The 19,673-nt window shown below is 42.5% G+C and overlaps 1 protein-coding gene and 1 pseudogene across 1 annotated transcript in view; both read left to right on the forward strand.

Annotated features, from left to right (window-relative positions):
* LOC103096854 (carcinoembryonic antigen-related cell adhesion molecule 21-like) overlaps positions 1-6,753 on the forward strand; it is a 41,161-nt gene extending 34,408 nt beyond the window's left edge. The window contains exons 4-8 of the mRNA XM_007491551.3: positions 339-474; positions 1,087-1,133; positions 2,522-2,583; positions 6,122-6,175; positions 6,396-6,753. Coding sequence (XP_007491613.1) covers positions 339-474; positions 1,087-1,133; positions 2,522-2,583; positions 6,122-6,175; positions 6,396-6,455 — 359 coding nt within the window. The 3' untranslated portion in view covers positions 6,456-6,753. The remainder of the gene's footprint in view (positions 1-338; positions 475-1,086; positions 1,134-2,521; positions 2,584-6,121; positions 6,176-6,395) is intronic.
* Positions 6,754-7,669: 916 nt separating this feature from the next.
* On the forward strand, positions 7,670-10,063 carry LOC103096488 (alpha- and gamma-adaptin-binding protein p34-like; annotated as a pseudogene).
* Positions 10,064-19,673: the final 9,610 nt, after the last annotated feature.

Below are 19,673 nucleotides of genomic sequence, written 5' to 3' on the forward strand. Positions count from 1 at the left end.
AACCTGGATGACTGGTAGTGTGGTGGTGCCATCAACAGAAATGGAATGGTAGTGGACACAATGTTGGTGAGAGATCGTAAATTCAGAGATTAGGTATGTAGAGTTTGGTGTGATTGACCAAAATTCAGGTGTCTCCAATCATTTGCCAGGTAGCCTACAATGGGACCCTGACAAGGCGATACTCAGACTTGAGGAAGAAAAGTGGAGTCTATGTTGCAAATCAGCTAGCAGTGACTCAGTATTTCCCAATGGCCAGGCACTGTGCACAAGTGGTAGGCACTTCATGTCTGGAACACCTCAAAAACCCTGAAGGTCCATTTTCTGTTCTTTGTCCGCAGCATCTGAGTCTCCAGAAAGAAGTAATGGTGCCACTCTCTCTGGTGGAGCTATCATGGGCGTTGTGATTGGAGTTCTAGCTGGAGTGGCTCTTCTTGGGGCTCTCATCTATGTCCTCATCACCAAAAATACTGGAAGGTAGAATCATGCTTCTTGTTGTCCTCCCTCCTGGTCCGTGTCCCAGAATGAGGAAAAGAAGCCATGAATGTCCTCTGTAATCTGTTCCCCCTCCTCGTACACAGTCTACCTGCCTTTCCCAAAGTCCTACATTTCAGTACTAATATCCTGGGGTGACCTCCTTCTTTGGGCTTTCCTCCTTCCTCTACAGTCACACTTTAGTACATCTCAGAAGAGGTGTTCAATTTCCCAATGGGCTGAGCTCTAGAGCTAACCATCTTGTCAGGTCAAAAACCAAATGAACTGATATCAAGAAGGCAGAGGGATGAAGAATGGGAGGCGGGGGCTGCAGGGAGAAAGGAGAGAGCTTAGTATCTACAACATAGTGAAAAACCAAGTGCAGTAAAAGGCCAGTGGGGCAGATTCCGAAGCTATAGCCTGGCTTAGCAGGAAAATAATAGTAGGTGTGGGGAAAGGAACTAGCAGTGAGAGGGTTGTCCTTCAAGGATAAGACAGGAAACCTGAGGGCATCATATGACCAGACTTGGCTCTGCTCCAAATATCCCTTCTAGGTCCAGGAACTCTTTTACTCTGATTGGGAATGTCAGTCCCACATGTCTGTTCTTTCTTCAGGGGCAAAAAACACCACCCTCGAGGGAAACAGTCAGCACCAAGATATGGTAAGTAAAGGCACCGACCACTGAAAGCAGCATCCAATCCTGGGAGTTTTGTCTCAAACCAAAGAAATCTTTCAATCTCATTTCAATGAGAACCAATGAGCTAACCTTCTTTTTGGCTTATTTTTTTTAGTAGGAAGACTATGGAGACTAGTACAATCCAGCTGTTCTTAGAGTCTTCTACTCTACTCAATTGAAACAATATTTGTTATTATATATGCTCAAAGCTCCTAATATTTTGAGGTTAAAGAGTTCTGCTACTATTTATGCATGGCCCAGAGATGGTCCCTCCCAACTCTCTCTACTCCATCTTCTACTATTCTTCTCCAAGTCTGACTCTTTTCTTACCACCTGGGTTATCTTGGGAAAAGATCTCTATGCCTCAGTTTCCTCATGGGCATAGAAAGAGGGCTTAATGAGTTGGTCTCAGCAGTCTCATCCATCTCCATATCTTTGCTTTGAAATCACTGCTTCATTGCAAGGTGACTTTTAAGCAAAAGATTACAGACATTGTGTGGTGGTGTTTTTACCCTGAGCTGCCAAGACCAAAGAAATTATACATAGCCTGTTATAGGGACTAGAAGCACTTCCAGAAGAGAGGAAGCTTCCTACATTTGGGGGTGTCTGGCTCACCACTAAGCTTCAATGAGTCACCAGAGTGAGGGGTTATCATCAAAATGACACATTCCTGCCCTCCCTGAGCTTATATTCTCCTGAAGCTTCTTTGTTCTCTCCCTCAAGTCAGATTTAGAGATTAGTGGAGATGATAAGATGGGACCTATATTGTGGAAGGTCAGTATCTTAGAACCAAGGAACTAGAAGCTTTAACAAATGCCATCATGAAATCTTAGAACTCCTAAATATCAGAATCTTATATGAGACAACCTGGAAAAGGCTCCACTGGATATTTTCTGTTGCTGTCTTCCACCCATGTTGGAAGATTTTCCCTCTTCATCTTCTCCTTGTTTTCTGTCTTCCTCTGAGTGCTAGCTAATGTTTCTTTTCCACCAGAAGTCTTTCCTGCTCACCTTTAATTATAATGCCTTCCCTCTGTTGATTGTCTCACCAGTTTCTCCTGTCTACATCTTGCTTGTACATTGTTTTTAGTCAGTGGTCTCCTCCTTTAGACTATGATCTTCTGGATTATCTGGGACTGTCTCCCAGTTTTCCTCATATGCTCAATGCTTGGCACAGCATCTGTCAGAGAGAAGAAACTTCAGAACTGCTTATTGACTGAATTTCTGTGGGGGAAGTGAGGAAGATAGAATTCTTCTGTGTCCTCCTCACCTATTTACTGAGGGAGTGGAATTGAGAAGGAGGAGTCAGTCTCTTTTGGAATTTATGCCCAGGATACACCAAGGAAATCTTCTTCTAACTTTCTTTTCCTGCAGGGGAGGACACCACTGTATATGAGAACACTGTTCACCTAAAAGGCTTGGCTCTGCCTGCACAGGTAGGGACTGAAGATCCTTCTCAATACCCAGTAGGACTTTGGGGGTGTTCATCAGGGGGAGGGAAGGGGCCCTTTTCCCTGGGTCTGGAGAGTCTTTGTGGTCCTGTGCTTTGGACAATGTGATCTGCCCAAGAGACTGCATGACCACTATAGTAATTTGATATGGTGGAGTGTGTGAAGGAGGACAAAAAGGAGGGTATTCATTCCCTGGCATTGGGAAAATTTCGGGATGGGGACCATCATGAAGAAGGGTTGACTTTTGAAGGGGATTGTGGTGGTAAATGGGGACCTGATAATTGTTCTTGGAGAGATGTCATGTGGAAGAGAAATTACATTTACATTCCTTGATGACAAAGGATGTAATTGGGAGTGAGGGATAGAGTTTGTAGAGGCCAGTGAAGACTTGATGTTAGGAAATCTTCCTAACATTGACATGTCAGCCATGATCTCTCCAGCCCCCTCCATCTCTTCCATACTCAAACATCCCAATACTCTAGTTTGAGTCATTATCCATTCTTATATTATCTTCAGGAACACCCTCTTCATTGGTGCCCCAAACTCTACTGTTTATCCTCCTCTCCAGGCAGTTGACAAACATATTCCTTAGGTCCATGTCTGACTATGTCACTTCCTGCATCGGGAAGGCTCAGTGTCTCTCTATTTCTAGGGTCCAGTTACTGATTTTGGTGGGAGAAAGTTCCATTCTCAAAGTGAGGCAAAATGAGGAAAGCCAGATTCTAAGAATATGATGATGGAAGTGGGAAAGGACTGTTCATATAAAAATATTTATTGTTGTCAAAGAATTGGAAACTAAAGGGATGTCCTTCAACTGGGGAATGGCTGAACAAATTGTGGTATATGATGGTGATGGAATACTATTGTGCTGTAAGGAATGATGAACAGGATGATTTCAGGAAGAGCTGAGAAGACCTACATGAACTGATGCAGAGTGAAATAAGCAGAACAAAAACACTGTATACAGTAACAGCAGCAATATTTTAGAATGATCAACTGCAAATAGACTTAGCTACTCTCAGCAATACAATGTCCCAGGACAATTCTGAGGGACCTATAACAAAGAATGCTCTCCACCTCCAGAGAAAGAGCTATTGGAGTAAGAATACAGATGAAAGTATATGATTTTTCCCTTTTTTGTTTGAAAATGTTTAGTGGGGTTTTTGGTTTGATCAGGTTAATCAATTATAAAAATGTACAATATACAAAATATAAATTTTGTGTGATAATATATGTTTAATCCAGATTGAATTGCTGACCATCTCCAGGAAGGGGGAGGGAAGGAGGAAGGGAGACATTTTGGATCATATAACTTTGGGGAATTGATGTGGAAATTTATTATATGTAAGTGGTAAAAAAAATTAAGTTTATTAAAAAAAAGAATATAGTGAGGATATTAACTGTTAAATTTATATGAACCTGAATAATTAATTGTTGGTCACCAGGGATTTAATTTCTAAATACCAAAATGAATTACTAAAATAGAATGGAATTTATGATAGTTTATTTACAATAGAGGGAAGATATTAAGGAAGGAAGAAAAGGGGGAGATAGAGAGAGAGCAAGAGAGAGAGCTCTGGCTTCCTCTGAGCCAGGTAGAAATTCTCAGGCCCTAGCCAGGGGAAAGTAGTCTCAAGAAGATGGGCCTTTCTCAGAGGTCACAACTCTAGAAAGGCAAGGAAACTAAGTCAGTCTTTCACTCACTATGTTGACCGTCTAAAAGTTCCATAGCCAAGTGTCTTCACTCCAAGTATGAGTGTCTGTCTTCCAGTCTCTCCTCCAAGTGACTCTATTTCATTCTTGATTGCCCCTTGTGTGCCTCTGTTTCCTTAATTTAAAGACTTTTTTCTTGTGTCACCTCCCCTACCTAGGTCTACCAATAATAGCAGACACTCCTCCCTAGGGCTGCCCATTAGTTCACAGATGGGTTCCAGACCTCCCACTCAATGTATGAAATGGGTGTTCATACCTTTTTTGTTTAGTTCACACCTTTATGTAGTTAGTTCACCTTTTTGTAGTTAAAATGAGTAGATCTACTTTAAGAACTGAGTTAACACTTTGGGGATTAAAATACAAAAACAGAGCTGGGATTGCAATTTTATCTTCACTATCAAGGAAGAGCTAAGTAGCTTCATTGTTACAATCAGGGAATAGCCAAATCCAGTCTTCACATTAACACTTTAACACATCAAAGTGTTGCCCAGGATCCTGAGGCCATTATGTGTTAGAGACCAGACAGGGAAAAAAAAAATTTCTTTTAGCTTCCAGGCCAGCTCTTTGCTAGCTATTTCCTGCTCCATGGAAATAGCTCACTTTATTGTGCTTCCTGAATTCAAATGTCCAACCTAATTACTTTTTATTGTTCCCAGCCCTCTCTGGTCTTTTGCCCTCTTTGCTCTTTCATTTAGGTTCTCTCCCATATTTGGAAGATATTTTCTCCTCAACTCCATGTCATGGAACCTCAATCCTTCTGCCTAGTTCAGCTCAACTGCCAACACCTAAAGGAACCTCTTCTGCTCCTTCCTATTATAGGTGTGCTGCCTTGAGTGATTTTTTTTTTGTTTTTATTTCAGATTTGATGGTCTGTTTAAAAATGATTTCCTTCTGATGGAGTATTAGCTCCTTGTATGCAAGGATTTTTCATGAAAGGAATGAACAAATGAATGAAAAATCATTCATTCAATGAGTCATTTCTCTTCAAATTATATTCATAGTTTATTGTATGTTCAGAACTCTGCCAAGTATAGAATTTAATTATACAAATAACATAGATCTTTGTCAATGATGAGATTATATTTCATTGAGAGAGATTCCACTTGCATTTAGTGACCAAATAGTGAGATTTTGCTTTGGGAAATTACAGGAATGGCAAGTGGAATTGAACATCAAGCTAGAATTGATTAACTTGTGTTTCCAAGACTGGAAACCTGGAGAGAAGATGGGGTGAGAGTGGAGTTTGCAGGATGGAAGTTTCAGGAGTGAAAGGTCCTGGATTGCTTATTTTGTGTATCAAAGATGGCAGCTGCTGAACAGTGGTCTGGGAAAGAAGGGACTCATGGCTGTAGTCCAATAATTGGTGGTGCAGACAGCTGCTATGGAAACCTTGACTCAGGACAGGTAGATTCTTATAGCAGGAGTCGCAGGTAGAGAACAAAAAATCCTCCAGAGTTTATGACAAAGTGCTTGGCATGTAGTAAGTGACAAAATAAATGCTTACTGAAGAAAGAGTGTGGAATGGGCTTCTTAGGATATGGTGCTCTTCCCCACAATGGAATCTCCAAGAAGGATGGGATGATCTTTCTCACATGAGTTAAAAGGAGGTTAGTGTTTGGAACTGGATCAAACTAGATGCTTTTTCTGGTCCTTTTCTTACTTTGAGTTTCCATGACCATGAGGTCTCTAGGATCCCTTCCTGTTGTGTCTTGTCATGAGTTTCCTTCTAGTCCTAGCATTCTCTGTCTTAAGTTCTTTTCAAACTTTGACATTTGCAGTCTCTGACTGAGTGCTGTTTTTCTGTCTACAGGGCTTGGCCTCTTCCTCTATTTCCCCTGAAATCTCAGCTGAGAGTCCCTATCAGGTATGTGGACAGGGACTGGCCAGGTCTCACTTGGGGGCAGTAAGAGAGAGAAAAATGCTGCTGACTGAAGATGAACTTCTTTCTGATGGGACAGGGAACAGGAACAAAGTCAATAATGGGAGAAAAGGAGATAGGATTTAAGGGGGGATGAGGTGGAGATTTCTCCTAATCCTGACTTCCATTCTAAGATTCCCACGACAACTTTTTTCTCCATCTCCAGATGTTGGACATCACCAGAGTGGATGTTTATGAAAAGATCACTCCCCGGAAGAACCCTTAAGTCTAAGGCAGAGGGAGAAGTCACTAGTGATGTTGTGATAGTCCTTGGATTCACTTCATTAAGTGGAATTGAGAGGCATCTTTTGGGAGAGAAAGTTGAGAGATCTAGGTCAGTGGCAATACCAATCAGGAGAGAGGTGTGATGGAATTGGCAAGTATCCCAATGATGTCAGGGGCAGAGAGAAAGGAGCCATAAGTATATGCCTACATGCAGCAGCAGTTTTTATTTTGGTGAGAAATTACAAACAAACTGGGCATTCCTTCATTGAGACATGTCTTAATAAACTCTGATTTATGAATATCATGAAATTTTATTGTTTCTTAATATGAATTTGATGGATTTAGTGAAATCTGGAGGGGATTCTATCAACTGATGTAGAGTGAAAGAATAGAAGAAGGAGACAAGTTGATACAATGGTTGCAACAATAATACAGATGTGAAGAAATCCAATAGCTTCAGAATGCAGATATTTGAGAGGCCAATCATGACTACAAAATGATTGATAAAATGTACTTTTTACTCTTTGACCTGAGGGCATAGTCCTTGGAGAAGAGACCCAGCTTCCTAGGAAGATTAGTGATCCAGGCACATCCTCAGAGAGCAGAGGGAAAGAGATGAATTCACCACAAATTCATCATCAATGACACTGTAACACATGGTGTCAAAGTCCTTGGATCCAAGTTCTTATCCTACAAGGACACTCCATTGAAACCTGGCATGTAGTATTACTGGGAGGTATGTCTTCCTCTGAATGTTCACACTTCTAGCATCCCGTAGCTGGAGGAGCTAGGTGGTTCAGTGAATTGAGAAGCAGTCCTCAGGTTAGAAGGACTTGGGTTCAAATGTGACTTTAGACATTTGCTCAGTATGTGACCCTTGGAAAGTCATTTAACCTCTTTGCTTAGCAGTTATTTCTCTTATGCATAGGAACTGATACTTGATATTGATTCTAAGTAGAGGTTTAAGAAAAGAGTTCCGGAGCGAGGTAGCTAGGACGAGGCAGCGATGGCTGCTGGTGTGCCCTGTGCTCTTGTCACCAGCTGTTCTTCCACTTCACCGGGACAGGCTGGTCCAACATATCTCAGAACAGAAGATCTTCCTGCAGATACTACTACCAACAATGGTGTGAGATTTTACCCTTGGACCATTGATAACAAATACTATTTTGCAGACATCAATTTGTGTGTGGTGCCAAATAGATTCCTTGTCACAGCTGAAATTGTAGAGACTGTCCAGGCATTCATTGTTTACTTCGACAGCACACTAAACTCTAGTCTTGACAGTGTTTCAGCATGGCTTCCATTGGCAGAAGCATGGCTACCATCTTGGTTTGTGACAGAGTATCTGAAAATGGTGTAAGACGACCAAGAGCTCAAGAATGGCGCATTCAACATGGCTTTGAATTGGTAGAACTTAATCCAGAGGAATTACCTGAGGAAGATGATGATCTTTCCAGAGTCTACTGGAGTAAAGAGAATTGTACAAGCCTTGAATGCCAATGTATGGTCCGAATGTGGTAATGAAGAGTGAAAGAAATCAAAGCTTTGGCCTTCTCAGTTCATTGGCTGGTGCAAATTGTAACATTGGGTCAACTGAAAACCATCAAACCGAACCTTGTATGCCAGTAGGAGATAGGGCTAAAAGCTGCTTTGATTATCAAGACAGTGCTTCTAACATAGCTGATGCCAAGTCAATAGCATTGTGGACCCCATGTTAGACCTGGATATCCAAGAATTAGCCAGTCTCACTACTGGAGGGAGGAGATCTGGAAAATTTGGAAAGACTATTTTCAAAACTAAAAGAAATGAAAGACAAAGCAGTGACTTTGCCTCATGAACAAAGAAAGTTGAATGCAGAAAAGGTGGCCAAAGCATTCTGGATGGCAATTGGTGGAGACAGAGATGAGATTGAAGGCATTTCTTCTGATGAAGAAAACTGAGCTCCTTGTGTCTGGTTTACCAAGATGCAACAAAAGTCATGGCACTTCCTGGATGGACCCTGTTTTGTTTTGCTGAGATTCCCATCATCATGTTGGCCATTTAGCCAGACTAAAGGACTGATTGTTGGCTTAGTAGTCATTTACATAGTCTATCATAAAGGAATGAAGAGTATGACCATTAGAAGTAATTCTCCTCCAGATTTACTTGTTTTTCTCTGGGAGTGAGAATTAGCTACAAAAGTTCTTGCCTTGGAAATGAGTCAGGCCACAATGGGCTCTCCATACCGTTATGACAACAGTACCTGTATTTCTGTTGAGTTGGCATTGCTCTTGAGTTTACATCTTCTCACTTCCTCAGCTGGTTTTCAAGAACCAAGCTAGTCTGAGACATGATGCCTTCTTTCTTTCTGTCAGAAAAGAAAGGAGGCCGCATGTTATTTGGCAGTTAAATGGAAGGTACCTTTGGCCTTACCAAGTGAGTCTCTAAATGCAAATTAACAGAAATGTGTGGACTCTGCCTTTGAAATGTTTGCTCCTTATGACTAACTGATTTCATGCTAGGAAGCCTGCCTTGGGCAAAGTGGATTTTAATAGTGCCAAAAATGAGCAGATATCATTCAATACCCAAGGAAGGAATAGCCTTCACAACTGTTGTGTTTGTGTGAGAGAGACACAACTCCTGAATTTAAAAGAGTATAAGAACAGTGTTATGACATAGTTACCCCAGTACTATCAGAGAGGTCCAATGGAATCACAACAGATATTTTAGTATTTCCCCATGTAGATCATCTCCATCTACTGATGTCACCCCATGCATGCTTATAAGCAATCAAGTGTTCATTCTTTCTGGCTCAGACTGGTAACAGTGGATGGTATAGAGGAGGTAGTTTTGCAACAACAACAAAAAACAAAAACAAAACAAATTCATACTGCGGGCCTTGGCATTTCCTAGGAACTTTCCATAAATAGCAGCTTTTAGCGCCCTTTTGCTTTCTGTCCTGTGAAAAGGGCTAATTGAATGGAGCAATACTGAAGGGAAATATCCCAAGGAATAGCCCAGAGAGATCATGAAGTCATTTTCAGAAAGGCTGCTTTTGTGAATTATTATTGGTGTGGGAGAGTAGTGGGTCTCAGCAGGCTACAGGCTGGAATTAAAAGACAAAGAGGCTTGCCGGTGATGATGGCCCAGATTTCAGGCGTATCATAGAGGTCCAGGCCTGAGACAATTCCAGAGGTGAACACAACCTAGCATCTAGGGAAAAGCTAGGCTTGACCACAAACAGGAATGAGTATGATCCTCCCACATCCTCTCACAAGTCTACAGAAGCTGAAATGAGGAGCAGTAAGAACAGGACAATCCAAGCATATATGCCTGTCCTTGAGCACCAGCCAACCACAAGAGAGACTATGGGACTGCCAGTGTTTCTTTGAAGATGACTCTGTTCACTGTTAGATGAAGAATGTTGGTAAGGTCTATTATGAAGATGTGAGAAGAAGTTAGAGGATTCTTTTCCCCATACCATGATAAAGGGCAATAGGGTAAAAAATTAAGTCATATGTATTAGGGAAAAAATTGAAAAAGAAAGTCGTGAACTTGATTTTGTAAATTAAACATGGATGGATTGATTAAAATGAAAAAGAAAGAAAGAAAGAAAGAAATAAAGAAAGAAAGGAAAGAGAGAGAGAGAAAGAGAGAGAGAGAAAGAGAGAGAGAGAGAAAGAAAGAAAGAAAGAAAGAAAGAAAGAAAAGAAAGAAGAGAAAGAAAGAAAGAAAAGAGAAAAGAAAGAAAGAAAGAAAGAAAGAAAGACAAGAAAGAAAGAAAGAAAGAAAGAAAGAGAGAGAGAGAAAGAGAGAGAGAAAGAAAGAAAGAAAGAAAGAAAGAAAAGGAAAGAAAGAAAGAAAGAAAGAGAGAGAGAGAGAAAGAGAGAGAGAGAAAGAGAGAAAGAGAGAAGGGAGAAAGAAGAAAAAGAAAGAAGAAAGAAAGAAAGAAAGAGAGAGAGAAAGAGAGAAAGAAAGAAAAGAAAAAGAGAGAAGAGAGAAAGAAAGAGAGAATGAGAGAAAGAGAGAAAGAAAGAAAGAAAGAAAGAAAGAGAAGAAAGAGAGAAAGATGAGAAAGAGAGAAAGAAAGATGAGAAAGAGAGAAAGAGAGAAAGAAAGAAAGAAAGAGAGAGAGAGAAAGAGAGAGAGAGAGAAAGAGAGAAAGAGAGAAAGAAAGAAGAGAGGAAAGAGAGAAAGAGAGAAAGAAGAGAGAATGAGAGAAAGAGAGAAAGAAAGAAAGAAAGAAAGAAAGAGAGAAAGAGAGAAGAGAAGAGAGAAAGAGAGAAAGAAGATAAGAGAAGAGAGAAAGAAAAGAAAGAAGAAAGAAAGAAAGGAAAGAAAAGAAAGAAAGAAAGAAAGAAGAAAGAAAGAAAGAAGAAAGAAAGAAAGAAAGAAAGAAAGAAAGAAAGAAAGAAAGAAAGAAAGATCAGAAAAGAAAAGAAAGAAAGAAAAGAAAGAAGACAAGGAAGAAGAAGAAAGAAAGAAAGAATGAGTTCCACAGTGTTGGCCTGGCCATCAAAAACCAACTTGCTTAAACAGCTGCCAGACTTGCCTGTGGGCATCAGCGAGAGGCTCATGAAGATCCATTTACCTCTCAGCAAAGACCAGTATACCCACAATCATCAGCACATATGCCCCAACACTGACCAGCACAGAGGAAACCATCGAGCAGTTCTACTATGACCTGAGTGCCGTCCTGCACTCAGTGCCCACCAATGACAAGCTGATACTACTGGGAGACTTAACGTCCACTTTGGTCAGAACCATGAAAGATGGAAAGGAGTGCTTGGCAAACACGGCATGGGCAAAATGAACAACAACGGCCTATTCCTACTCAGCAAGTGCTCAGAGTTCGAACTCACTATCACGAACACTATGTTCAGAATGGCGAACAAATATAAACAATGTGGATGCATCCACGATCAAAACAGTGCATCTCATTGACTACATCATTGTAGTCACCAGACACCAGAGCCATGAGAAGAGCTGAATGGACAGACCACTGATTGGTTAGAATGACTTTTCAAATACACATTGCGCCTCGCCATCCAAAACGTGCCCAGACAGTTCGTGCATCTTACAACGTGAGTCATCTCAGAGATCTATTTTTATCTGCAAACATTCCAGTCCTGTTTGGATGACAAACTCTCTGCCAAGGGAACACTCACTGGAAGCCCAACCGAGAAATGGAACCAGTTCAGAGATGCGGTGACAGAAACATCAAAGGCAGTCCTAGGCCCCAAACAATGCAACCACCAGGACTGGTTCGACAAGAACAACACTGCTATTGAAGACCTGTTGAACAAAAAGAACAAAACCTTTATGGAATGGCAAAATAACCCAAACTCTGCTCCTAAAAAGGACAGATTCAAGTCCCTCCAAGCCACGGCGCAGTGTGAGTCAGGAAAATGCAAGACCGATGGTGGGGGAAAAAAAGCAGAAGAAATCCAGCACTTTGCTGACATGAAAAACTACAAACAATTTTTCAGTGCCTTCAAGACTGTCTATGGGCTATTAAAATCTGCCACAATCCCCTTGCTATCCTCTGACAGTGACACTCACATAAAAGACAAAAAAGGCATCAGCAACAGGTGGAAAGAACACTTCAACTAGCTCTTTAACCTACCCTCCTCAGTTGACCAAAGTGCCCATGTCCAGATCCCCCAAAACCACATCATCAAGCAACTTGATATCTCTCCTTCATTAGAAGAAGTCCAAAAAGCAATTAAACAAATGAGTGCAGGCAAGGCACCCAGTAAAGACGGGATCCCAACCAAGGTGTACAAGGCCTTAAATGGAAAGGCGCTTCAGGCATTCCACATAGTGCTGACCAGCATATGGGAAGAGGAAGACATGCTCCCAGAACTCAAAGATGCCTCCATCATAGCCCTATACAAGAACAAAGGTGCACAAGCAGCCTGTGACAACTACAGAGGCATCTCACTGCTCTCCACTGCTGGAAAGATCCTCAAATGTGTTATACTCAACAGACTCCTGTCATCTGTCTCAGAGCAGAACCTGCCTGAATCACAACGTGGCTTCCGACCAGAATGCAGCACCATTGACATGGTCTTCACGGTGAGGCAAATGCAGGAAAAATGCCTTGAGCAGAACCTGAGTCTCTACATTGTCTTCATAGACCTGACGAAGGCATTCGACACAGTGAACAGGGATGCACTGTGGGTGATCCTTAGCAAGCTTGGTTGCCCAGCAAAATTCATTAAACTGATCCAGCTCTTTCATGTCTATATGACAGGGGAACTCCTATCTGGTGGAGAGACTTCCGTTCGCTTCAACATCTCCAATGATGTAAAACAAGGCTGCGTCCTTGCTCTGGTGCTATTCAACCTATACTTCACCCAAGTATTACGACATGCTGTGATGGATCTAGAATTGGGCATCTACATCAAATACCAACTGGATGGCTCACTATTCGACCTTCACCGCCTGACCGCAAAAACAAAGACAACAGAAAGACTCATCCTGGAAGCTCTCTTCGTAGATGACTGTGCTCTCATGGCCCACCAAGAAAATCATCTCCAAACCATTGTGGACGGGTTCTCTACCACAACAAAACTGTTTGGCCTGACTATCAGCCTCAGCAAAACAGAGGTGCTATTTCAACCTGCACCAGGGAGGCTAACTAACCAGCTGTGCATTACAATCGACGGCACGCAGCTTTCCAATGTCAACACTTTCAAGTACCTGGGGAGCACCATCGCCAACGACGGGTCCCTAGACCACGAGATCAATGCCAGGATCCAAAAGGCCAGCCAGGTACTCGGGCGGCTGCTCTGCAAAGTCCTCCAACACAGCGGTGTAAGCACTGCAACGAAGCTCAAAGTGTATAACGCAGTGGTCCTCAGCTCGCACCTGTACAGTTGTGAGACATGGACACTGTACTGGAAGCACATGAAACAGCTGGAGCAATTCCACCAATGCTCCCTCCGGTCAATTATGAGGATCTGATGGCAGGACCGAATCACCAACCAGGAAGTCCTCGACAGAGCCAACTCCACCAGCATCGAAGTCCTGGTCCTCAAAACCCAGCTACGATGGTCTGGACACGTCATCCACATGGACCCACAGCGAAGACCAAGACAGGTATTCTATGGTGAACTGTCAGCTGGACTCAGGAAACAAGGCCGACCAAAGAAAAGATTCAAGGATCAGCTAAAGTCCAACTTGAAGTGGGCTGGCATTACACCAAAGCAACTAGAACCTGCTGCTTCTGACAGAAGCAGCTGGTGAACCCACATTAACCATGCCGCCACCACCTTTGAAGATGAGCGACGTCGACGTCTTGCCGCTGCGCGTGAATGCCGACACCAGGCCACAACCGCACCTCCCGTAACAACTGGCATCCCATGCCCCATGTGCGACAAACTGCGCCTCAGTCTTTGGACTTCAAAGCCACATGAGGGTACATCAAAAGATGATAATGCACAAAGACAATCGTCATTCTCTGCTGTATTGGAGTTTGAGCTTCACCTGAATCAGAGAAGTAGAGAGGGCTAATTTGAGGTCAGAAGACCCTGAAGATGAATCCCACCTTTTCTGTTTACTTCCCTGTGTGAACCAATGGAAGTTCCTACTTTCTTTGAGTCTCTTTCTTCCACTGTCAAATGAGATGGTTGGACCAGATGATTCCTGTTGTTTAATCATTGTCATGTCCAACGCTTTGTGACCCCATTGACTCTAACAGACCTTATTTAATTCCTCCCTTTTCCTGCTCCTGGTTCCTTGAAAGGGCTCCCAAATCTTGACTAGTTTGTTCCTCTCACTGGCTCCCTCCCTTATTATTGGTCATCCTTTCTAATGATTTCAATAGCCTGGGCATCTCACATTCTCTCCTTTTTCGTCAACAGGTTATAGAGTGTCCATGATAAGTATATTCCTCAGGCAACCTCAGACTATGTCTAAAGTCATGTGGCCAATAAATAATCTTCTGAGCCTTTGTGTGAGGTTCTATGCTAAGAACTGAGGATCCAAAGGGAATAGATAATAATTGCTATCAAGGATCTTATTGTCTTAAGGGTGAGACAACTTCCAAACAAATATGTATGAGCAAGAGGTAGAGAAAATAATTTGGAAATAAATAATAGAGAAAGAGAGAAGGTATTAGGATTCCAAGGAAGCCAGGGAAGCCAGAAAGTGAAGATGAGGGGGAAGAATGATCCAGGTGGAATATTCAGAGGAAATGCCCAGTGTGGATACTTTCAAGATGTTTCTAATCCAGGATTCTGAAGTCCAGCCTGGACCTGAGCAATCTCTGCATGAACTAAGAGAGTTTTTCCAAAGAAAGGAGATCTGGATTTGGAGCCCAGGCCTGATGTTTCCTAGATGTGTGACCATGGACAGCTCACGTAACTCTCTTGGATTGTGCTAACTTGGAAAAACACCTTACCCTCATGGCTTTCCCTCAGCCTGCATGACCTCAGGCTTCATGTCTCCTTCCAGGTCTCTAGACTTCTTGTCCCTCTCTGAGGTCTTTGGCTTGAAGAGATCACTCCCTCCTCCCCAGGCTTAGTTCTTTCTCCTGGTAAGGTCTATTCTTCCATTCATGCTATGTCTATCCCAAAGTCTGGTTCCAAAGTCTTTTCTGCTTCAACTTTTTCTCTCTGACCCATTAAGAAACTCATGACAGGTCTTCCTCATATCCCTTTGATTCTATTGCTAGACCTCTCTCCATACCCTTGCTATCTCTCCATTATTTCTTCCCTCCCTCACCCCCGCACCCCCGTAAAATTTGTCTTTTGTTTTGGAGACTGTGGAAAGTCTAGGACTCGTCCCAATCTCCCCTAAAATGGGGAACTGAAGACCATTTCCCTTGATTCTAGACTCAGTTCTCTCAGAACTGAACTATCTAGCTGGAGAGTGGGGGAGAGAGAGGAAGAAGAAGCTTTGTTTGTATTCTCAATATAAAGGAGGAAATTCTAGTTTGCACCATACCCTCTTTCCACTTCCCAGCCTTCTTGGACCCTCCCAGATGCCCTTGTGAAATACCCGGGGAAAGGCCAGGGCACTCTGTTCTGGCCTGATAGGAAAAGAGATCCTTGGCAGTCTGGTCCTGGAATCTCCAAATAGGGATCAGAGCACAGTATCTCTGCCCACAATTCTCTGTGCTCATTTAGGAGTCTAAATAGTCTCTCCTCAAGGAGAAAAAATAAGGAAGGAGGTGAGGTGTCAATGCCAGTCAACCAACAATAAGTAATACTGAGTGACCCATGTTCCCCTTGGGCACAAAACCACTTCTCTGTGGACTATGGGAGGGACCTATGCAGGGGAGGAGCTCCCTGGGAGAGGCTGGAAACCCCAGCAGCTAGGAGTGGAAGAAAGAGGAGAAGAGAACAAAGTGAAAGTCAGAGACCAAGTGCCTGTCCTGTGGACCTCCTATGATTCTTGCTGTGACAACTCCAGGCCTGAAAACAGAGACTTTGGGCACCTAGAGAAGAAGGAGACATAGCACAAATAGCTCTGGGCTCCCAGATAGGAGACCAGAAGAGATACCTCTAGGATCTACACCTGAGACCTATAAAAGAAAGACCCAGCTCAGGAGGGCAGTGCAGAGATTCCTGGGAAGGAGAGATGTGGTCACACACAGTGGGCATCATAGAGGGCTGGAGGGCCCTTCAGAAGTTGCCCACAGTGGAGGCAGCCCTTTTAGAGGCTTATGATCACAGGTGAAACAGCAAATCTGTTGGAACTGAGGGGAGGAGAGAGAGCCTGGGGGATTCTGGGCCTGATGGAGACAAGTGAATCAATGCTAAGATCATCAGGAGGGAGACCAGTCCCAAAGGATCTGTCCCAGAGACAGTCTCTGCAGTCCTGACTAAAAGAGTCTTCCCAGAGCCTGGGACAGAGAGGAAGGTAGCAGCTCAGGACCTCCAACCCACATCCCTGACACTCAGGACAACGTCTAGCCCAGGAGCTGCAGAGGCTGAGAGTTTTTCACAATCAGAGGAGACCTGGATTTGGAGCTCTGCCTGTGGTAGTTACCAGCTGTGTGACCACTGGCAGCTCACTTACCTCTCCTAACTTGGGTTTATCTGGAACACCACCTTCTTGTCAAGGCTGTTTGGGACCACCCTCCTGTCAGCCTTCAAATGCCCCCGTGGTTTAATGGGAAAAGTTAAGTTCTCCCTGAGTTTGGAGCCAGAGGATCCAGGTTCAAAGGTTGCTTTCTCTCTTCAGCTTTTAATACCAATCACGTCTGTTCATTTGTCTGAGCCTCACTTTCCTGGTCCATAAACGAAGGGTGCTTGATTCAGAGATCTCTGGCATCCTGTCGACAATCAAGAGTGATTTTTCAGCGTGAGCGTTTTAAACGATGATTGGGGATTACTCTGATTTCTCCATCTGAAGACTTCTTGTTCATATCCTTTGACCACGTGTCAACTGTGGCATGACTTGTATTCTTATGGATTCTCTATGAATTTGAGAACGAAGACCTTCGGCAGAGAAATTTGTTACAAAATTTCCCCAGTTTGTTGTTTCCTTCGAATCTTGTGTTATCGGTTTTCTTGGGACAAAAGCCTTTTCATTTCATGTAATCAACATCATTCATTGTACGTCTCGTAATGCTCTTCATCTCTTCTTTGGTCTCCCTTTAGACTGGGAAACTGAGGGGATGAGCTCTGGCTAATTACCCCAAGAGGAAGACACGCATAATGTAAAGGAAATCACGTAAGACAAATGGATCTCACATTAAAACAGCTAGGAATGGAGCACTGAGAATGAAATGCTCACCGTAGCCACTACTGATATATTGCTGGCTATATGATGCAGGCAAAGTACAGACCTAAGTACTTTAGAAACAGCTATTCCCCAATGTCATCCCTGAGAGGTTGGTGCACTGACTAAAAGAAGTTTGTTTAAATTTCCATTGAAACAGATAATAAGGGGGCATCTGGCTTGTTCAGTGGATTGAGTCAGATTCAGAGACATGATATCCTGGGCTCAAATATGATCTCAGACACTTCCTAGCTGTGTGACCCTGGGTAAGTCATTTAATCCCCATTCCACTCTTCTGTCTTTGAACCAATGCACAGTATTGATTCCAAGATGGAAGGTAAGGGTTTAAAATATAAATAAACAAATAAATAAACCAACAAACAAATGAATGAATGAATGACTAAAATGAGTGCCATTTTTATAGTCTCTATCATGTATGTGCATAGGGAATGGCCAGTCCTCACTCTGGGATCATAAGAGTGATAAAAATACTGATTGAAGAGGAACTTCTTATGTCTGATGGAACAGGGAACAGAAACAAAGCCAGGAAGGAGGGAAAAAAGATATATTTCGTGAGGCAAGAGTACTCCTAATCCTGACCTCTATTTTGAGATGCCAATGACACATTTTCCCTCCATCTCCAAATATTGGACATCATCAGAGTGGATATTAATGAAAGGATTTCTCCCTGGAAGAACCCTCAAGCCTAAGGCAGAGGAAGAAGTCACTAGAGATTTTGTACCAGTTCCTCTCTGTTGTAGGAGGGGTCTCTTCTTCTTTTCTGTTGCTGCTTCCAAGCAGACGTGTCTCTTTTCATAATGTAGTTGAGGTTCTCTAGGCCACTCTGGGCCTAGACACATGCTTTCTTTTTCTGTATCTTCTTTAATCTTTAACCTTAAATAAACCTCTAAAAATATAATACTCCTTGCAGAGAGAAACGAATTTCTACCTGCCTCAGTTTCCCTAAATTTTAACTCTTACAACAGAAAGAAAGGAGACATAAATACAGGAATATATATAGCAATAGTTTTTATCATAACAAGAAATTGGTAACAAACTGGCCATTCATATGTTAGGACCTGTCTTAATAACTTGTGATTTTTGAATGTCATAGGATTTTGTATCTTAAGATATGTGAATTTGAAGGATTTAATGAAATATGGAGGGACTTTTATAAACTGATGAAGATGGAAGAGAGTAGAACAGAGAGACAAGTCCACACAATGGCCACAACAATAATATACAAGTAAGAAGTCCAGTACCTTCAGAATATAGGCCATTGAGGAGCCAATGTGACCACAAAGAGGTTACTGATGAAATATACCTTCCATCCTTTGGCCAGAGGGCACAGTCCTTGGGAAATGCACATCAGCTTCCTAGAAAGATCAGTGATCAAGTCGCATCCTCAAAAAGCAGAGGGAGAGGAAAGAGATGACTTCACCACAAATTTATCATTAATGACACTGAAAAACATAGCCCTTCTTAAACTTAATTGTCGTTGGACTCTGAATATTTATATAGGTGCTCTCCAGGGATTTAATTTCTAAATCTCAAAATGAATTTCTAAAGAAAATGCAAATTATTGTAGTTTATTTACAATAGAGGGAAGCTATTAAAGAAGAGAGAAAAAGGAAGAGAGACCAGCAGACAGAGAGAAAGAGAAAGAGAGAGTGGGAGACAGAGAGGGAGACAGAGAGAGACAGAGAGAGACAAAGAGACAGAGAGAGAGAGAGAGAGAGAGAGAGAGAGAGAGAGAGAGAGAGAGAGAGAGAGAGAGAGAGAGAGCTCTGGTTTCCACTGATATCAGTTAGAATTTCTAAGCCCCAGACAGGGGGAAATGAGTCTCAGGATGATAGGCCTTTCCTGGAGGGTACAGGCTTCCAGTAAGGCAGGGTCACTAAGTCAGCCTTTCACTCACCAATGGTAACTGTCTAAAAGGAAAATAGTCTTAGGTCTCCTGCAGGAGTTCCTCCAGGGTCAAGTTCCTCTTCCAGTATCTCAAGTGTCTGTCCTCCAGTCATTACACCGAGTCAGAGTTCTTTCATCTCACTAGGATCGAATTGAATTGAATGTATCCTCTTATCACCTCTGGTTCTCTTTTTAAGATCTTTTTCTCTTGTGTCACCTCCCCCTAAATTTCACATGTATCAATCACAGCAGATGCTCTGCTGTAGGACTACCCAGAAGGCAATTAGTCAATTCTAATTCATTACCCACTATTGCACATATGAGTCACAGACCTCCAACTTCATGATTAAGTGGGAGATTTACACCCTTGGTGATCAGATGTAACATGGGCAGATCTTCTCACTCAACTTCAACTATTGTGCTTACATTTCTGGGGATTAAATCAACAAATAGACAGAGGATTACAATTCAATCATCACAATCAAGGAAGTGCTAAGTACTTTCATTATTATAATCAGGGGAGAGCTAACTTCAATCTTCACACTCTCAAGTCCTTAGATCCAAAGTCTTATTTTTGCTGGACACCCCAGTAAAATCT

This window comes from Monodelphis domestica, chromosome 4, assembly GCF_027887165.1.
Source record: "Monodelphis domestica isolate mMonDom1 chromosome 4, mMonDom1.pri, whole genome shotgun sequence".
Taxonomy (NCBI): Eukaryota; Metazoa; Chordata; class Mammalia; order Didelphimorphia; family Didelphidae; genus Monodelphis; species Monodelphis domestica.